Genomic DNA, 21,496 nt, shown 5'->3' on the forward strand with positions numbered 1-21,496 from the left:
GAGGTGGAGGGAGTAGGAAGAGGTGGAGGGAGTAGGAGGAAGAGGTGGAGGGAGGAGGATGAGGTGGAGTGAGGAGGATGAGGTGGAGGGAGGAGGACGAGGTGGAGGGAGGAGGACGAGGTGGAGGGCGGAGGAGGAAGAGGTGGAGGGAGGAGGACGAGGTGGTTGGAGGAGGAAGACGAGGTGGAGGGAGGAGGACGAGGTGGAGGGAGGAGGACGAGGTGGAGTGCGGAGGAGGAAGAGGTGGAGGGAGGAGGACGAGGTGGTTGGAGGAGGAAGACGAGGTGGAGGGAGGAGGAGGAAGAGGTGGAGGGAGGAGGAAGAGGTGGAAGGAGGAGGATGAGGTGGAAGGAGGAGGCTGAGGTGGAGGGAGGAGGATGAGGTGGAGGGAGGAGGACGAGGTGGAGGGAGGAGGATGAGGTGGAGGGAGGAGGACAAGATGGAGGGAGGAGGATGACGTGGAAGGAGGAGGAGGAAGAGGTGGAGTGAGGAGGAAGAGGTGGAGGGAGTAGGAGGAAGAGGTGGAGGGAGGAGGATGAGGTGGAAGGAGGAGGAGGACGAGGTGGAAGGAGGAGGAGGAAGAGGTGGAGTGAGGAGGAAGAGGTGGAGGGATCAATATCAATTAATCCGGCATAGCCAAATACACGACAAGGTGGAGGGAGGAGGACGAGGTGGAAGGAGGAGGAGGACGAGGTGGAAGGAGGAGGAGGAAGAGGTGGAGTGAGGAGGAAGAGGTGGAGGGAGTAGGAGGAAGAGGTGGAGGGAGGAGGATGAGGTGGAGTGAGGAGGATGAGGTGGAGGGAGGAGGACGAGGTGGAGGGAGGAGGACGAGGTGGAGGGCGGAGGAGGAAGAGGTGGAGGGAGGAGGACGAGGTGGTTGGAGGAGGAAGACGAGGTGGAGGGAGGAGGACGAGGTGGAGGGAGGAGGACGAGGTGGAGTGCGGAGGAGGAAGAGGTGGAGGGAGGAGGACGAGGTGGTTGGAGGAGGAAGACGAGGTGGAGGGAGGAGGAGGAAGAGGTGGAGGGAGGAGGAGGAGGTGGAGGGAGGAGGACGAGGTGGAGGGAGGAGGATGAGGTGGAGGGAGGAGGACAAGATGGAGGGAGGAGGATGACGTGGAAGGAGGAGGACGAGGTGGATGGAGGAGGATGAGGGTGGAGGGAGGAGGATGACGTGTTTGGAGGAGGAAGACGAGGTGAAGGAGGAGGAGGAAGAGGTGGAGGAAGGAGGAATGAGGTGGAGGGAGGAGGATGAGGTGGAGGAGGAGGAGGAAGAGGTGGAGGGAGGAGGATGACGAGGTTGGAGGAGAAAGAAGAGGTGGATGTGGCAGCTGAGATTTGTGGCTCACAGGCCTGACAAACTGACTGGTTGAGCGAGAGAGAGAGAAAGAAAGAGGTAGAGAGAGTTGAATTGAATTGAACTGAGTGAGGGCAGTGTGCACATATCCTGTCTTCTCTTGAGAGCCAGGTCTGCCTACGGCAGCCTTTCTCATAGCCTTGCAATTGAGAAAGGCCGCCGTAGGCAGACCTGGCTCTCAAGAGAAGACATGCTATGTGCACACTGCCCACACACAAAATGAGATGGAAACTCAGAGAGAGAGAGAGAGGTAAAGATGAGGGAGAGATATTGTAGAGAGTGTGCAAAGAGAGAGACAGAGAGAGAGGGAAGGTTGAGCACTATCAATCAAAGTGTATGATATTAATCTAGGCAGCAGAAGGCCGACCCCAGAGAGAGGTAGGAAGTCAAATAAAATCAAATGCACTCACTACTGTAAGTCGCTCTGAGTGTCTGCTAAATGACATGAAGTGTAAAAAAATATAGATATATAAATATATACATATAACATAAATATATACATATAATATATATATAATATAAAATATAAATATATAACATAAAATATATATATATAACATAAAATATATATATATAACATAAAATATAAATATAAAATATATATATAACATAAAATATATATATATAACATAAAATATAAAATATAAAATATATATATAACATAAAATATATATATATAACATAAAATATAAATATAAAATATATATATAACATAAAATATATATATATAACATAAAATATAAAATATAAATATAAATATATAACATAAAATATATATATATAACATAAAATATAAAATATAAATATAAATATATAACATAAAATATATATATATAACATAAAATATAAAATATAAATATAAATATATAACATAAATATATATATATAACATAAAATATAAAATATAAATATATATATAACATAAAATATATATATATAACATAAAATATAAAATATAAATATAAATATATAACATAAAATATATATATAACATAAAATATAAAATATAAATATATATATATAACATAAAATATATATATATAACATAAATATATAACATAAAATATATATATAACATAAAATATAAAATATAAATATATATATATAACAAAATATAAAATATAAATATATATATATAATATAAAATATAAATATATATATATATATAATATAAAATATAAATATATATATATATATATATAATATAAATATAAATATATATATATAACATAAAATATATATATATATATATAACATAAAATATAAAATATAAATATATAACATAAAATATAAAATATAAATATATATATATAATATAAAATATAAATATATATATATATATATATAATATAAAATATAAATATATAACATAAAATATAAAATATAAATATATATATATAATATAAAATATAAAATATAAAATATAAATATATAACATAAAATATAAAATATAAATATATATATATAATATAAAATATAAAATATAAATATATATATATAATATAAAATATAAATATATAACATAAATATAAAATATAAATATATATATATAATATAAAATATAAAATATAAATATATATATAAAATATAAAATATAAATATATATATATAATATAAAATATAAATATATAACATAAAATATAAATATATAACATAAAATATATATATATAATATAAAATATAAATATATATATAATATAATATAAAATATAAATGTTTCACCCCCGTTTCTACACCAATACACACATCTTTCCCCTAAAAATCTTTTAAATATACTCTTTGAAGTGAGCAGGAGCATTTTGCTGTCGAGCCATGCATGCGTGTGTGTGTGTGTGTCCCTCCCTTCCTCTTCCTCTCACCATCCCTCTCTTCCTCTCACCATCTCTCCCTTCCTCTTCCTCTCACCATCCCTCTCTTCCTCTCACCATCTCTCCCTTCCTCTTCCTCTCACCATCCCTCTCTTCCTCTCACCATCCCTCTCTTCCCTTCCTCTCACCATCTCTCCCTTCCTCTTCCTCTCAACATCCCTCTCTTCCCTTCCTCTCACCATCTCTCCCTTCCTCTTCCTCTCAACATCCCTCTCTTCCTCTCACCATCCCTCTCTTCCTCTCCTCTCACAGTCCCTTTCCTCCTTTCCTCTCACAGTCCCTCTCTTCCTCTCCTCTCACAGTCCCTTTCCTCCTTTCCTCTCACAGTCCCTCCCTTCCTCTCCTCTCACGGTCCCTTTCCTCCTTTCCTCTCACAGTCCCTCCCTTCCTCTCCTCTCACAGTCCCTTTCCTCCTTTCCTCTCACAGTCCCGCTCTTCTTCTCCTCTCACCATCCCTCTCTTCCTTTTCTCTCCCAGTCCCTCTCTTCCTCTCAGTCCCTCTCTTCCTTTCCTCTCACAGTCCCTCTCTTCCTCTCACCATCCCTCTCTTCCTTTCATCTCACAGTCTCTCTCTTCCTCTCACCATCCCTCTCTTCCTTTCCTCTCACAGTCCCTCTCTTCCTTTCCTCTCACAGTCTCTCTCTTCCTCTCACCATCCCTCTCTTCCTTTCCTCTCACAGTCCCTCCCATCCTCTCCTCTCACCATCCCTCTCTTCCTCTCCTCTCACCATCCCTCTCTTCCTCTCCTCTCACCATCCCTCTCTTCCTCTCCTCTCACCATCTCTCTCTTCCTCTCACAGTCTCTCTCTTCCTCTCACCATCCCTCTCTTCCTCTCCTCTCACCATCCCTCTCTTCCTCTCCTCTCACCATCCCTCTCTTCCTCTCCTCTCACCATCCCTCTCTTCCTCTCCTCTCACCATCCCTCTCTTCCCCTCTCCTCTCACCATCCCTCTCTTCCCCTCTCCTCTCACCATCCCTCTCTTCCCTTCCTCTCACCATCTCTCCCTTCCTCTTCCTCTCACCATCCCTCTCTTCCTCTCACCATCCCTCTCTTCCTCTCCTCTCACAGTCCCTTTCATTTATCTTCCTCCCACGAAGAGGGATTGCGTTACAGCAACAGCCTGCACAGCCTCTAGGTTAAGTGTACATTTGTACATATAAAATTGTTTCCTACACCAAGCTGACATATGGAAGTAGTGTTTGTGGATAAGGAGATGACGGGATGATAAATGAGGTGACAGAACCAATTGAGTGTGTGATTACGCATCATCCCCAGGCCTTACCCACAATCCTCCTTGATGAGTCACCTCAGACACAGACAGGATATACATTGCCCACTAATTGTCAGCACTAAATAGAGGACATCTATGATATAACAAGATACACCAATACACCGCCAATACACCACACTAGGGCACACACACACACACACACACACACACACACACACACACACACACACACACACACACACACACACACACTCCAACCCATTTTTGGTAAACATAACCCATCATCCATAAATCAAATCACCGCCATGATTATAGTGTAACCATGTAAGTGTATCCCCAGATGGGCTATTGATTGCTGTATGAGGTAATGGGTCACTGATAACACATTCTGTAGGCTAGTTATGTTCAGAATACAACGACTAATAAAACTGCTGATGCTAAAAAGCTGAAACACAGACTACAGCACAAGGTGAAGGTGTAGAGAGAGAGAGACTGAGGAGAAAGAGAAAGAGAGAGAGACAGAGAAACTGAGGAGAGAGATAGAGAGAGGGGGGAGAGAGAGAGAAAGAAACTGAGGAGAGAGAGAGAGAGAGAGACAGAGAAACTGAGGAGAGAGAGAGAGAGAGACAGAGAAACTGAGGAGAGAGAGAGAGAGACAGAGAAACTGAGGAGTGAGAGAGAGAGACAGAGAGAGAGAGAGAGAGAGAGAGAGAGAGACAGAGAAACTGAGGAGAGAGAGACAGAGAAACTGAAGAGAGAGAGAGAGAGAGAGACAGAGAAACTGATGAGAGAGAGAGAGAGAGAGAGAGAGAGAGAGAGAGAGAGAGAGAGAGAGAGAGAGAGAGAGAAACTGAGGAGAGAGGAGAGAGTGCAAGAGAGAGAAAGAGAGAAACAGGGAGAGAACTGAGGAGAAGAGATGTGGAAGGACTTATTCAGCAGAGGAAGTGAACAGGGAGAAATATGAAATTAGCACAAATTGATTATCTGTCCACCATGGGCAGCCCTTGAAGCAACTCAAGCAGAGGAGGAGAGGAGGAGAAAAAACGGATTTACTTCTAAATCGTTGGCTGGACTGCTTCCTCTGGAGAGGTGGAATAGCTGGGCTGCTTCCTCTGGAGAGGTGGAATAGCTGGGCTGCTTCCTCTGGAGAGGTGGAATAGCTGGGCTGCTTCCTCTGGAGAGGTGGAATAGCTGGGCTGCTTCCTCTGGAGAGGTGGAATAGCTGGGCTGCTTCCTCTGGAGAGGTGGAATAGCTTGGCTGCTTCCTCTGGAGAGGTGGAATAGCTGGGCTGCTTCCTCTGGAGAGGTGGAATAGCTGGGCTGCTTCCTCTGGAGAGGTGGAATAGCTTGGCTGCTTCCTCTGGAGAGGTGGAATAGCTGGGCTGCTTCCTCTGGAGAGGTGGAATAGCTGGGCTGCTTCCTCTGGAGAGGTGGAATAGCTGGGCTGCTTCCTCTGGAGAGGTGGAATAGCTGGGCTGCTTCCTCTTGGGTGATAGAATAGAGCTAACTGAACTGCTCATCCACGGGTCCAACAGCTGTATTCAAACTACAGGCCTATTACTATAATAGTGTTATGGAAATAACAAAGTAATAACAGTATAATAAAATACATTGATGTGTTTTCATGTTTCTATGTTCATTTGTCATGAAATAGCCCTCCAGCTAAATGGATTGGGCTAATTAGGATATAGACTAGTTTAAAAGTTTGGGGTCACTTAGAAATGTCTTTGTTTTTCAAAGAAAAGCAATTTTTTTGTCCATTAAAATAACATCAAATTGATCATAAATACAGTGTAGACATTGTTCATGTTGTAAATTACCATTGTAGCTGGAAACGACAGATTTTTAATGGAATATCTACAAAGGCGTACAGAGGCCCATTATCAGCAACCATCACTCCTGTGTTCCAATGGCACGTTGTGTTCGCTAATCCAAGTGTATCATTTTAAAAGGCTAATTGATCATTAGAAAACCCTTTTGCAATTACGTTAGCACAGCTGAAAACTGTTGTTCTGATTAAAGAAGCAATAAAACTGGTCTTCTTTAGACTAGTTGAGTATCTGGAGCATCAGCATATGTGAGTTCGATTATAGGCACAAAGACGTTTCTTCTGAAAGTCGTCAGTCTATTCTTGTTCTGAGAAATTAAGGTTATTCCCTGCGAGAAATTGCCAAGAAACTGAAGATCTCATACAACGCTGTGTACTACTCCCTTCACAGAACAGCATAAACTGACTCTAACCAGAATAAAATGATGAGTGGGAGGCCCCGATGCACAACTGAGAAAGAGGGCAAGTACATTAGAGTGTATAGTTTGAGAAACAGACACCTCACAAGTCCTCAACTGGCAGCTTCATTAAATAGTTTCCGCAAAACACCAGTCCCGAAGACACCGATCCCGAAGACACCGATCCCGAAGACACCAATCCCGAAGACACCGTTCCCGAATACACCAGTCCCGAAGACACCGATCCCGAAGACACCGATCCCGAAGACACCATTCCCGAATACACCAGTCCCGAAGACACCGTTCCCGAAGACACCAGTCCCGAAGACACCGATCCCGAAAACACCGATCCCGAAAACACCGATCCCGAAGACACCGATCCCGAAGACACCAGTCCCGAAGACACCAGTCCCGAAGACACCGATCCCGAAGACACCGATCCCGAAGACACCAGTCCCGAAGACACCAGTCCCGAAGACACCGATCCCGAAGACACCGATCCCGAAGACACCAGTCCCGAAGACACCAGTCCCGAAGACACCGATCCCGAAGACACTGATCCCGAAGACACCGATCCCGAAGACACCAGTCCCGAAGACACCGATCCCGAAGACACCGATCCCGAAGACACCGATCCCGAAGACACCAGTCCCGAAGACACCGATCCCGAAGACACCGATCCCGAAGACACCGATCCCAAAGACACCGATCCCGAAGACACCGATCCCGAAGACACCAGTCCCGAAGACACCGATCCCGAAGACACCGATCCCAAAGACACCGATCCCGAAGACACCGATCCCAAAGACACCGATCCCGAAGGCACCGATCCCAAAGACGCCGATCCCGAAGACACCGATCCCAAAGACACCAGTCCCGAAGACACCGATCCCGAAGACACCAGTCCCGAAGACACCGATCCCGAAGACACCGATCCCAAAGACACCAGTCCCGAAGACACCGATCCCGAAGACACCGATCCCGAAGACACCGATCCCGAAGACACCGATCCCGAAGACACCGATCCCGAAGACACCGATCCCAAAGACACCGATCCCAAAGACACCAGTCCCGAAGACACCGATCCCGAAGACACCGATCCCGAAGACACCGATCCCAAAGACACCGATCCCAAAGACACCGATCCCAAAGACACCGATCCCAAAGACACCGATCCCGAAGACACCGATCCCAAAGACACCGATCCCAAAGACACCGATCCCAAAGACACCGATCCCGAAGACACCGATCCCAAAGACGCCGATCCCGAAGACACCGATCCCAAAGACACCGATCCCAAAGACACCGATCCCAAAGACACCGATCCCAAAGACACCGATCCCGAAGACACCGATCCCAAAGACACCGATCCCAAAGACACCGATCCCAAAGACACCGATCCCAAAGACACCGATCCCGAAGACACCGATCCCAAAGACACCGATCCCAAAGACACCGATCCCAAAGACACCGATCCCAAAGACACCGATCCCGAAGACACCGATCCCAAAGACACCGATCCCAAAGACACCGATCCCAAAGACACCGATCCCAAAGACACCGATCCCAAAGACACCGATCCCAAAGACACCGATCCCAAAGACACCAGTCCCAAAGAAGTGGTAAATAAAAATACATGAAATTAAATTCAATATAATTAAATAGCCATTTGCTTATTCGGCTTAATCTACCAACCAATCATCTCCCACAACACCTTTCCCTCCCCGTACGCAAGCACACCACAAGCATAGAGCCATGCCTTGCTGTCGTGTGATTCGCAAAAATTTTATTGTGACAAATGGTTTACTCAGTAGGTCACTCCCATAGAATTTTATGGTCACTAAGGACAACTTTGAATCCTTGATGTGCCAAGCTTATTTGCGCTGTGCGTAATAGCCTTGGGACGAGGTACTGCAAGCCCTGAAATAACATATACGGTTTATAAGTCGAGGAGGTCTGTCCCTTCGTCCCTTAGAGGCAAACGGCTCAGCAATGTGCTGTTTCAGAGATAGAGGAGTTCAGTGTGCAACAGACAGGACAGGGTTAGGAAAACATTTGGCTTACTCACACCCAGTCAGTCAGTCAGTCAGACACTCAGTCAGTCAGTCAGTCAGTCAGACACTCACTCAGTCAGTCAGACACTCAGTCAGTCAGTCAGACACTCAGTCAGTCAGACACTCAGTCAGTCAGTCAGTCAGACATTCAGTCAGTCAGTCAGTCAGACATTCAGTCAGTCAGTCAGTCAGACACTCAGTCAGTCAGTCAGACACTCAGTCAGTCAGTCAGTCACTCAGTCACTCAGTCAGACACTCAGTCAGTCAGTCAGTCACTCAGTCAGTCAGCCAGACACTCAGTCAGTCAGTCAGTCAGACACTCAGTCAGTCAGTCAGTCAGTCAGACACTCAGTCAGTCAGTCAGACACTCAGTCAGTCAGTCACTCAGTCAGTCAGTCAGACACTCAGTCAGTCAGTCAGTCAGTCAGACACTCAGTCAGTCAGTCAGACACTCAGTCAGTCAGTCAATCAGTCAGACACTCAGTCAGTCAGTCAGTCAGACACTCAGTCAGTCAGTCAGTCAGACACTCAGTCAGTCAGACACTCAGTCAGTCAGTCAGTCAGACACTCAGTCAGTCAGTCAGACACTCAGTCAGTCAGTCAGACACTCAGTCACTCAGTCAGTCAGACACTCAGTCAGTCAGTTAGACACTCAGTCAGTCAGTCAGACACTCAGTCAGTCAGTCAGACACTCAGTCAGTCAGTCAGACACTCAGTCAGTCAGTCAGACACTCAGTCAGTCAGTCAGTCAGTCAGACACTCAAGTCAGTCAGTCAGACACTCAGTCAGTCAGTCAGTCAGACACTCAGTCAGTCAGTCAGACACTCAGTCAGTCAGTCAGTCAGTCAGTCAGTCAGACACTCAGTCAGTCAGTCAGTCAGTCAGACACTCAGACACTCAGTCAGTCAGTCAGACACTCAGTCAGTCAGTCAGACACTCAGTCAGTCAGTCAGACACTCAGTCAGTCAGTCAGTCAGTCAGACACTCAGTCAGTCAGTCAGACACTCAGTCAGTCAGTCAGTCAGACACTCAGTCAGTCAGTCAGACACTCAGTCAGTCAGTCAGTCAGTCAGTCAGTCAGTCAGTCAGACACTCAGTCAGTCAGTCGACCATGCGCACACACACAGCCTCTTTAATGCATTCAATGATACTGGGACAGACAGAAAAAGTTATCATACATTTCTCCCATTGAACTGACTACCTGTCTACCACAGCATAATGGTGAAGAATCTACTACTGTAGGTCTTTACCTTCCTTCCCACACTGACTTGCAGCAGATGTCTGGGTAGGAAATGGAATTGCAACTCCCAAGGGCTGGATGTTAAATTGGTGAAACAAACTTGTATTTATTTTTTTCATCCTATTTTTTTTTAGATGGTTGGTTAGAGAAAAGTTGCAAAATAGCAGGTTAAAGTTGTGTTCGTTGGGCGCTTCCAAATTCCCCATTTCACTGACAGCGGGGAAACTCGAATTGTGGAATTAGATGCTTGACATCCATTTCTCCAAAACAATGTTGTTTAAGGGAGCCTGCTGCGTCTATCCTGGCCAGTAAGCACTAGCCACGCACACACTCAGAAATGAATTCTAGAAACTAAAAGGATACATTGGCTGTCCCCATAGAAGAACCCTTTTAAAGAACACTTGTTGGTTCCAAGGTAGAACCCTTTTGGTTCCAAGTAGAACCGTTTCCACTTGAGGGTTCTACATTGAGCCCAAAATGGTTAAACCTGGAACTGTTCCTTCTGATGGTGGTGTGTGTTCATGTATAATTCAGAGGAGGGATCGAGGGCCATTAGAGTGTTAGATGAGAGAGAGAGAGAGAGATAGGGAGAGATGTTATGCTCTCTGTCTTCCTTTGCTCTCCCTCCCTCCCTCCCTCTCTCTCTCTTTCTCTCTGGCATGATAGCCTTGACTTCGAACTGGAGGTTGGATGGTATATTTTTCATCCCTCAATGACAGAATTGAAAACCAGGCATGAATAACGAATGCTGTTTCCACAAAACAACTTTTAGTATGCATTGACTAGGTGTCTACTGTTAGTATGGATTGACAAGGCGTCTACTGTTAGTATGCATTGACTAGGTGTCTACTGTTAGTATGGATTGACAAGGCGTCTACTGTTAGTATGCATTGACTAGGCATCTACTGTTAGTATGCATTGACTAGGCGTCTACTGTTAGTATGGATTGACTAGGCATCTACTGTTAGTATGGATTGACTAGGCTTCTACTGTTAGTATGGATTGACTAGGCTTCTACTGTTAGTATGGATTGACTAGGCGTCTACTGTTAGTATGCATTGACTAGGCATCTACTGTTAATATGGATTGACTGGGCGTCTAGTTTGACCAACTTTGTCCTCTTTGTCCTCTCGGTCTCATCCTCTCGTTCGCTTTCTTCTCCTGACCTACTTCGGGCAGCTTGTAATATTGCTACGGCTCTATTCCTTTGTCCCTCAGTATTCTGGAGAAGACTGGGATCTTTCAAGTCTCTCCTGTCTTATCCTAGCGGCTGGAGAAGTCCATCCCAGTGAATGACGCTGGATGGATCCCACCTCCCTGGCCCTGCCCAATTGCTCCCAATACGTCCTGTGGAATTGTATTCTGGGGGGTTAAGGAGCTTATTTGTCTTGGGAAGGGCTAAGCAGTGATTCGCCATGGGAGCGGGAGGGCAGTGTAAAACCTTTCTGTGCAGAGTATCTCATTAAAGCTGAACTCTGTGTTTGTTACCTCTTGGAACACAGGGGGGGGGGGGAATTTCCTCACAGCCCCACATCACTCACTCCTTCCCCAAATCATGCAGCCGCCTGGTAAACCACTACTCCAGCCTGATAACTCACAATCACCAGTCCCACAAGGATGTATCCTTCTCGTCAACATTTAGAACGATAGGAGAGAACAAACATTTCTTACAATATCATTCTTCATTTTATAGAAGGCAGCAGAACTTATCTTTGTTCCCCAACTATTGTCCATTGTTAATTTCCCTTTGATTATTTTGTTCAAAACCGTCCCTGGTCATTCCGCAAAACAAAAGAGGCAGAAATGATATTTCTGTGTAAGGCAGTCAATGTCACACTCCCTTACAAGCACACGGCTAGGCTACATGTCCCACTAATCCACTCTAGAGGGAGTAACAGTGCATCCTGCTGTCTGTTCCTGAATCCACCATCAACTGCTTTTGGATATTTTACCTTTCCCGGTAATAGACCAATGAGAATCACTATAGGAGCCATCATTCACACCCTTTGAAGGTATAAGCGACGAGACACCCACTCCAATATCCAAAACCAAGCCTTGAGGCTTCAGTTCCTCTGCTCTGCATACTGCTCTGTGATCCATCATCCATGAAGAGTAAAACAAGAACAATTAAGTATTCATTTCACCTTCCCCTTTAACCATATTTAGGGAAGTTAAATTTGAAATCACAGCTGAAAACAGTTACACTTAAGTCAATGCTTCGGCAACTCTTTGACTCTTTTAACTGCATCAAGACGAGTGGAAACACTGTCTATCTCTCTAACTGCTAGCTAACAGGGTAATATCATGTTGTGTTTATATTGTTGTATCTCTCTAACTGCTAGCTAACAGGGTAATATCATGTTGTGTTTATATTGTTGTATCTCTCTAACTGCTAGCTAACAGGGTAATATCATGTTGTGTTTATGATGTTGTATCTCTCTAACTGCTATCTAACAGGGTAATATCATGTTGTGTTTATGTTGTTGTATCTCTCTAACTGCTAGCTAACAGGGTAATATCATGTTGTGTTTATATTGTTGTATCTCTCTAACTGCTAGCTAACAGGGTAATATCATGTTGTGTTTATATTGTTGTATCTCTGTAACTGCTAGCTAACAGGGTAATATCATGTTGTGTTTATGATGTTGTATCTCTCTAACTGCTAGCTAACAGGGTAATATCATGTTGTGTTTATGTTGTTGTATCTCTGTAACTGCTAGCTAACAGGGTAATATCATGTTGTGTTTATGTTGTTGTATCTCTGTAACTGCTAGCTAACAGGGTAATATCATGTTGTGTTTATGATGTTGTATCTCTCTAACTGCTAGCTAACAGGGTAATATCATGTTGTGTTTATGTTGTTGTATCTCTGTAACTGCTAGCTAACAGGGTAATATCATGTTGTGTTTATGTTGTTGTATCTCTGTAACTGCTAGCTAACAGGGTAATATCATGTTGTGTTTATGTTGTTGTATCTCTGTAACTGCTAGCTAACAGGGTAATATCATGTTGTGTTTATGTTGTTGTATCTCTCTAACTGCTAGCTAACAGGGTAATATCATGTTGTGTTTATATTGTTGTATCTCTGTAACTGCTAGCTAACAGGGTAATATCATGTTGTGTTTATGATGTTGTATCTCTCTAACTGCTAGCTAACAGGGTAATATCATGTTGTGTTTATGTTGTTGTATCTCTGTAACTGCTAGCTAACAGGGTAATATCATGTTGTGTTTATGTTGTTGTATCTCTCTAACTGCTAGCTAACAGGGTAATATCATGTTGTGTTTATATTGTTGTATCTCTGTAACTGCTAGCTAACAGGGTAATATCATGTTGTGTTTATGATGTTGTATCTCTCTAACTGCTAGCTAACAGGGTAATATCATGTTGTGTTTATGTTGTTGTATCTCTGTAACTGCTAGCTAACAGGGTAATATCATGTTGTGTTTATGTTGTTGTATCTCTCTAACTGGTAGCTAACAGGGTAATATCATGTTGTGTTTATGTTGTTGTATCTCTCTAACTGCTAGCTAACAGGGTAATATCATGTTGTGTTTATGTTGTTGTATCTCTGTAACTGCTAGCTAACAGGGTAATATCATGTTGTGTTTATGTTGTTGTATCTCTCTAACTGCTAGCTAACAGGGTAATATCATGTTGTGTTTATGTTGTTGTATCTCTCTAACTGCTAGCTAACAGGGTAATATCATGTTGTGTTTATATTGTTGTATCTCTGTAACTGCTAGCTAACAGGGTAATATCATGTTGTGTTTATGATGTTGTATCTCTCTAACTGCTAGCTAACAGGGTAATATCATGTTGTGTTTATGTTGTTGTATCTCTGTAACTGCTAGCTAACAGGGTAATATCATGTTGTGTTTATGTTGTTGTATCTCTCTAACTGCTAGCTAACAGGGTAATATCATGTTGTGTTTATATTGTTGTATATCTGTAACTGCTAGCTAACAGGGTAATATCATGTTGTGTTTATGATGTTGTATCTCTCTAACTGCTAGCTAACAGGGTAATATCATGTTGTGTTTATGTTGTTGTATCTCTCTAACTGCTAGCTAACAGGGTAATATCATGTTGTGTTTATATTGTTGTATCTCTGTAACTGCTAGCTAACAGGGTAATATCATGTTGTGTTTATGATGTTGTATCTCTCTAACTGCTAGCTAACTGGGTAATATCATGTTGTGTTTATGTTGTTGTATCTCTGTAACTGCTAGCTAACAGGGTAATATCATGTTGTGTTTATGTTGTTGTATCTCTCTAACTGCTAGCTAACAGGGTAATATCATGTTGTGTTTATGTTGTTGTATCTCTCTAACTGCTAGCTAACAGGGTAATATAATGTTGTGTTTATGTTGTTGCATCTCTGTAACTGCTAGCTAACAGGGTAATATCATGTTGTGTTTATGTTGTTGTATCTCTCTAACTGCTAGCTAACAGGGTAATATCATGTTGTGTTTATGTTGTTGTATCTCTCTAACTGCTAGCTAACAGGGTAATATCATGTTGTGTTTATATTGTTGTATCTCTGTAACTGCTAGCTAACAGGGTAATATCATGTTGTGTTTATGATGTTGTATCTCTGTAACTGCTAGCTAACAGGGTAATATCATGTTGTGTTTATGTTGTTGTATCTCTGTAACTGCTAGCTAACAGGGTAATATCATGTTGTGTTTATATTGTTGTATCTCTGTAACTGCTAGCTAACAGGGTAATATCATGTTGTGTTTATGTTGTTGTATCTCTCTAACTGCTAGCTAACAGGGTAATATCATGTTGTGTTTATATTGTTGTATCTCTGTAACTGCTAGCTAACAGGGTAATATCATGTTGTGTTTATGATGTTGTATCTCTCTAACTGCTAGCTAACAGGGTAATATCATGTTGTGTTTATGTTGTTGTATCTCTGTAACTGCTAGCTAACAGGGTAATATCATGTTGTGTTTATGTTGTTGTATCTCTCTAACTGCTAGCTAACAGGGTAATATCATGTTGTGTTTATATTGTTGTATCTCTCTAACTGCTAGCTAACAGGGTAATATCATGTCGTGTTTATATTGTTGTATCTCTCTAACTGCTAGCTAACAGGGTAATATCATGTTGTGTTTATGTTGTTGTATCTCTGTAACTGCTAGCTAACAGGGTAATATCATGTTGTGTTTATATTGTTGTATCTCTGTAACTGCTAGCTAACAGGGTAATATCATGTTGTGTTTATGATGTTGTATCTCTCTAACTGCTAGCTAACAGGGTAATATCATGTTGTGTTTATGTTGTTGTATCTCTGTAACTGCTAGCTAACAGGGTAATATCATGTTGTGTTTATGTTGTTGTATCTCTCTAACTGCTAGCTAACAGGGTAATATCATGTTGTGTTTATATTGTTGTATCTCTGTAACTGCTAGCTAACAGGGTAATATCATGTTGTGTTTATATTGTTGTATCTCTCTAACTGCTAGCTAACAGGGTAATATCATGTTGTGTTTATATTGTTGTATCTCTGTAACTGCTAGCTAACAGGGTAATATCATGTTGTGTTTATGATGTTGTATCTCTCTAACTGCTAGCTAACAGGGTAATATCATGTTGTGTTTATGTTGTTGTATCTCTGTAACTGCTAGCTAACAGGGTAATATCATGTTGTGTTTATATTGTTGTATCTCTGTAACTGCTAGCTAACAGGGTAATATCATGTTGTGTTTATGTTGTTGTATCTCTCTAACTGCTAGCTAACAGGGTAATATCATGTTGTGTTTATATTGTTGTATCTCTGTAACTGCTAGCTAACAGGGTAATATCATGTTGTGTTTATGATGTTGTATCTCTCTAACTGCTAGCTAACAGGGTAATATCATGTTGTGTTTATGTTGTTGTATCTCTGTAACTGCTAGCTAACAGGGTAATATCATGTTGTGTTTATGTTGTTGTATCTCTCTAACTGCTAGCTAACAGGGTAATATCATGTTGTGTTTATGTTGTTGTATCTCTCTAACTGCTAGCTAACAGGGTAATATCATGTTGTGTTTATGTTGTTGTATCTCTGTAACTGCTAGCTAACAGGGTAATATCATGTTGTGTTTATATTGTTGTATCTCTCTAACTGCTAGCTAACAGGGTAATATCATGTTGTGTTTATGTTGTTGTATCTCTCTAACTGCTAGCTAACAGGGTAATATCATGTTGTGTTTATATTGTTGTATCTCTCTAACTGCTAGCTAACAGGGTAATATCATGTTGTGTTTATGTTGTTGTATCTCTGTAACTGCTAGCTAACAGGGTAATATCATGTTGTGTTTATATTGTTGTATCTCTGTAACTGCTAGCTAACAGGGTAATATCATGTTGTGTTTATGTTGTTGTATCTCTCTAACTGCTAGCTAACAGGGTAATATCATGTTGTGTTTATATTGTTCTATCTCTGTAACTGCTAGCTAACAGGGTAATATCATGTTGTGTTTATGTTGTTGTATCTCTCTAACTGCTAGCTAACAGGGTAATATCATGTTGTGTTTATGTTGTTGTATCTCTGTAACTGCTAGCTAACAGGGTAATATCATGTTGTGTTTATGTTATTGTATGTCTCTCTGGAGACATTAAACACTAATTAAAACAAATGTGGTGACCCGATGTGTTCCGATGCTTCTACCTCTGATGTACCTTCCATCAGCTAATAAACAGCTGAGCCAGTTGCTGCTCACCTAATTACAATAGTGTGTTAGCTAGAAAGCTGAGAGAGGATCTTTGCTAATTAAGGAAGCTGACGGCTGTAGAACACTTAAAGATCATTGAAGGTAGACTAGTACTAACTGGAGGATGGGGGATTCATCCCAAATGGCACGCTATTCGTCCTATGGGCCCTCATCAAAAGTAGTGCAGTACAAAGGGAATTAGGGCACCATTGGGGACACAGCCAACATGTACGGCACATCTCTTTAGTATTTCAGTTAGTAGAAACAGGGTTCTGTAAATGTGTTCAGGACTGGGGCAGTTAGTAGAAACAGGGTTCTGTAAATGTGTTCACTACTGGGGCAATAAATGTGTTCAGTACTGGGGCAGTAAATGTGTTCAGTACTGGGGCAGTTAGTAGAAACAGGGTTCTGTACATGTGTTCAGTACTGGGGCAGTTAGTAGAAACAGGGTTCTGTAAATGTGTTCAGTACTGGGGCAGTTAGTAGAAACAGGGTTCTGTAAATGTGTTCAGTACTCGGGCAGTTAGTAGAAACAGGGTTCTGTAAATGTGTTCAGTACTGGGGCAGTTAGTAGAAACAGGGTTCTGTAAATGTGGTCAATACTAGGACAAAAGGTAGAAACATTATTTTCTGAAAAGCAGTTCCACTATCAAGAGTTGTCAAAGGAATTGGTTAGGAAAGGAACCCTTTAGACTGGCATATTCTTGGCTCAAAGCAGAAATAACTAAATGTTATTCTCCCTAAAACAGCTGTAGATATTCTAAAGAGGTGAATTGTAGTGATGCTGATTGATTGCTAGGCCGTGTTTTGCCGTGAGTACAATTATTTTTCAGTTTGGGTGATTCATATTACAAATCCAATTAATTTCTATCAGCCTAGCGTGTCAGCGCCTACAGTAGCTGACATAAACTATCAGAATTTACATGACATTATCTTTTTGGCATGTGTAACAGTGGTGAGACATTGACTATGTATTATGGACGTGACTATGTATATTTCATTTCAGTCAAACTGAATCCTGAACTATCCTGCTCTATCAATTATTCTGTCCAGAATCACACTGTATTATTTTGGCAATACTCACTAAATAATAAAACAAACTGTAGCCACATACCAAAGACACACACAATAACATTATAAAGCACATGTAAACCTAGTCAACCTAAGACTGAAAACCAATTCAAATCTGTGGCTGAAAAAGGCTCCATACGTTAGAACCTCATTGTGAAAGAACTGAACTAAACTAGCCAAGGTAACATGTAGCACATAGAGCAATCGTCTGTTTTGTACTTAGAATAGCAAAGTATTCATCTATTTTGTTGAAAAATACAAAAAATGTTGCCTTCATTAAAGCACATTGTGAGAGCTTACCTACTTGGTCTCTGACGGAAACGTGGACCCCATAACAATATGTAGAGGGAAGATCATGGACCCCATAACAATATGTAGAGGGAACATCATGGACCCCATAACAATATGTAGAGGGAAGATCATGGACCCCATAACAATATGTAGAGGGAACATCATGGACCCCATAACAATATGCAGAGAGAACATCATGGACCCCATAACAATATGTAGAGGGAAGATCATGGAGACCATAACAACGTAACGAGGGAAGATCATGGACCCCATAACAATATGTAGAGGGAAGATCATGGAGACCATAACAATGTAACGAGGGAACATCATGGACCCATAACAATATGCAGAGAGAACATCATGGACCCCATAACAATATGCAGAGAGAACATCATGGACCCCATAACAACGTAAAGAGGGAACATCGTGGACCCCATAACAATATGTAGAGGGAACATCATGGAGACCATAACAATATGTAGAGGGAACATCATGGACCCCATAACAACGTAAAGAGGGAACATCATGGACCCCATAACAACGTAAAGAGGGAACATCATGGACCCCATAACAACGTAACGAGGGAACATCATGGACCCCATAACAACGTAAAGAGGGAACATCGTGGAGACCATAACAATATGTAGAGGGAAGATCATGGAGACCATAACAATATGTAGAGGGAACATCATGGACCCCATAACAATATGTAGAGGGAACATCATGGAGACCATAACAATGTAAAGAGGGAACATCATGGACCCCATAACAATATGTAGAGGGAAGATCATAGACCCCATAACAATATGTAGAGGGAAGATCATGGAGACCATATGAAAAAAAAACAGTGATGTAAGATGCACAATTGCATATAGTCAGAACCTTACCTGCCCTGCACCTTGATATCAGAGATGGCGTAGAAGTATCTGGACAGGTTGTTCTCGTCCACCATGGTGGCCCCGGTGGCCGGTCGGAGGAGCCGGACCCTCAGGTCTGTAATGGTGAAGAAGTCCCTCAGGTTCTTGGTAGTGTCTAACTGACCGTAGAGGGATGCCATGTTGTGGAGGTGTGGCCCGGCGAACAGTGCGAAACGGTCCTTGATCTCGAAGCGGACGGTTTTAGCGTTCTTCCACACGTAGCCCCTGGAGTATTCCTCTGTACAGATGATGTCTAGAAGTGTGTGCTGGGTCAGGTCCTGGACAGTCTTGTGCTCCATGGTGAAGGCGTCAAGACAGTCTGTGGCGTAGAACTGGTAGGGTTGCCAGGTCTTACCGTAGTCCAGAGACTTCTCCAGAACCATCTGTTCAGGGCGTCCGGACTCGAAGGTGACCACGATGTCGTCGGTCAGCTCGATGGTTTTTTTCCAGGACAGTGTGATGTTGACCAGGAGGGCCCTGGGGTATTTCTTCCAGGAACTGGACTGCCAGAAGGTTGTGGGGTTCCGACCTTCAAAATCGAACATGAGCTCCGGAGGGTGGGCCAGATCCTCGTTTTGGGCGTCACATTCGTTGTTACACATGTAAGGATTCTCCTACAAGACAGGAAATAATAGAGAAAGAGAATAGGCAGAGATTTAGGAATCGTAACGGTAAACAATAATGCAGGTACCAAAAGCTCCTGTTTATTAGCCTTGAGTCCTCTATGTTGACAAAGTATACTTGTAAGGATATACTCCCTGCAGCATACAGCACAGATACCTAGTACGACTATGACACTGATAACTGTGTAATAGTAATTGATGTGCTTGTGGGGTCCAGGGTTCTAGCTGTGGTGCTGAGTGAGTGACTAGTCCAGTAGAAAACACCTAGAGACAGATAAACATTTTTATGGGGACGTTTCAGAGAAGTCTCCCTCCACCTCCCACTTACACCCAACCTCTTTAGAGAAGTCCACCTCCAACTTACACCCTATCCCTTCAGAGAAGTCCACCTCCACATCCGACTTACACCCTATCTCTTCAGAGATGTCTCCCTCCACCTCCGACTTACACCCTATCTCTTCAAAGAAGTCCACCTCCGACTTACACCCTATCTCTTCAGAGACGTCTCCCTCCACCTCCGACTTACATCCTATCTCTTCAGAGACGTCTCCCTCCACCTCCGACTTACACCCTATCTCTTCAGAGAAGTCTCCCTCCACCTCCGACTTACACCCTATCTCTTCAGAGAAGTCTCCCTCTGACTTACACCCTATCTCTTCAGAGAAGTCTCCCTCTGACTTACACCCTATCTCAGCTCGGGGATATGAACTTGCAACCGTTCGGTTACTAGTCCAACGCTCTAACCACGCTCTAACCACTAGGCAACCCTGCCGCCCCAATACCTATCTCTAGATCTTTGCTCTATTGCTCACACCATTATAAACAGCAGTAAAGTCCAGAGGGGTGGATAGAGAACAGTCAGGAATACCTTGTGCCTAATGTGCTCGTTAGAAGCAAGTATAAAGTGAAGTTCAGTCTAACAAGGGGAGAATAAACCACTATCTTTCCACAGTCATGTTTTTGCACAAAGGGAAAGGGGGATACCTAGTCAGTTGTTCAACTGAATGCATTCAACTGAAATGTGCCTTACGCATTTAAGCCAATCCTCCTGAATCAGAGAGCTGTGGGGGGCTGCCAAAGTCAAAATCCACATCTTCGGCATCTGGGGAACAGTGGTTAACTGCCTTGCTCAGGGGGAGAATGGCAGATTTTTACCTTGTCAGCTCAGGGATTCGATCCAGCAACCTTTCAGTTACTGACCCAATGATCTAACCACTAGGCTACCTGCCTGGCTCCATCTGAATTTCATGTCTGGATAACTTAATCAAATTTCAAATCAAATGTATTTATAAAGCCCTTCTTAGATCAGCTGATATCTCAAAGTGCTGTACAGAAACCCAGCCTAAAACCCCAAACAGCAAGCAATACAGGTGTAGAAGCACGGTGGCTAGGAAAAACTCCCTAGAAAGGCCAGAACCTAGGAAGAAACCTAGAGAGGAACCAGGCTCTGAGGGGTGGCCAGTCCTCTTCTGGCTGTGCCGGGTGGAGATTATAACAGAACATGGCCAAGACTCAGCAGTAGCTATAGCAGTAGTAGCAGCAGTAGCTATAGCAGTAGGTATAGCAGTAGTAGCCGTAGCTGCAGCATTAGCTATAGCAGTAGACTCAGCAGTAGTCGCAGCAGTAGCTATAGCAGTAGTCCCAGCAGTAGCTATAGCAGTAGTAGCAGCAGTAGCTATAGCAGTAGTCCCAGCAGTAGCTATAGCAGTAGTAGAAGCAGTAGCTATAGCAGTAGTAGCAGCAGTAGCTATAGCAGTAGTAGCTATAGCAGTAGTAACAGCAGTAGCAGCAGCAGTAGTAGAAGCAGTAGCTATAGCAGTAGTCCCAGCAGTAGCTATAGCAGCAGTAGCTATAGCAGTAGTAGCAGCAGTAGCTGTAGCAGTAGTAGCAGCAGTAGCAGTAGTAGCAGCAGTAG

The 21,496-nt window shown here is 42.7% G+C and overlaps 1 protein-coding gene across 3 annotated transcripts in view; it reads right to left on the reverse strand.

The window, feature by feature from the left end:
- Window positions 1-21,496, reverse strand: part of LOC109878698 (netrin-G1-like) — a 257,212-nt gene that overhangs the window by 133,794 nt on the left and 101,922 nt on the right. For all 3 annotated transcript variants that reach the window (XM_031836409.1, XM_031836408.1, XM_031836410.1), the window contains exon 3: window positions 18,929-19,572. In XM_031836409.1, the coding sequence (XP_031692269.1) occupies window positions 18,929-19,572 (644 nt within the window). The remainder of the gene's footprint in view (window positions 1-18,928; window positions 19,573-21,496) is intronic.

This window comes from Oncorhynchus kisutch, linkage group LG11 (genome assembly GCF_002021735.2).
Source record: "Oncorhynchus kisutch isolate 150728-3 linkage group LG11, Okis_V2, whole genome shotgun sequence".
In the NCBI taxonomy this organism is placed as follows: domain Eukaryota; kingdom Metazoa; phylum Chordata; class Actinopteri; order Salmoniformes; family Salmonidae; genus Oncorhynchus; species Oncorhynchus kisutch.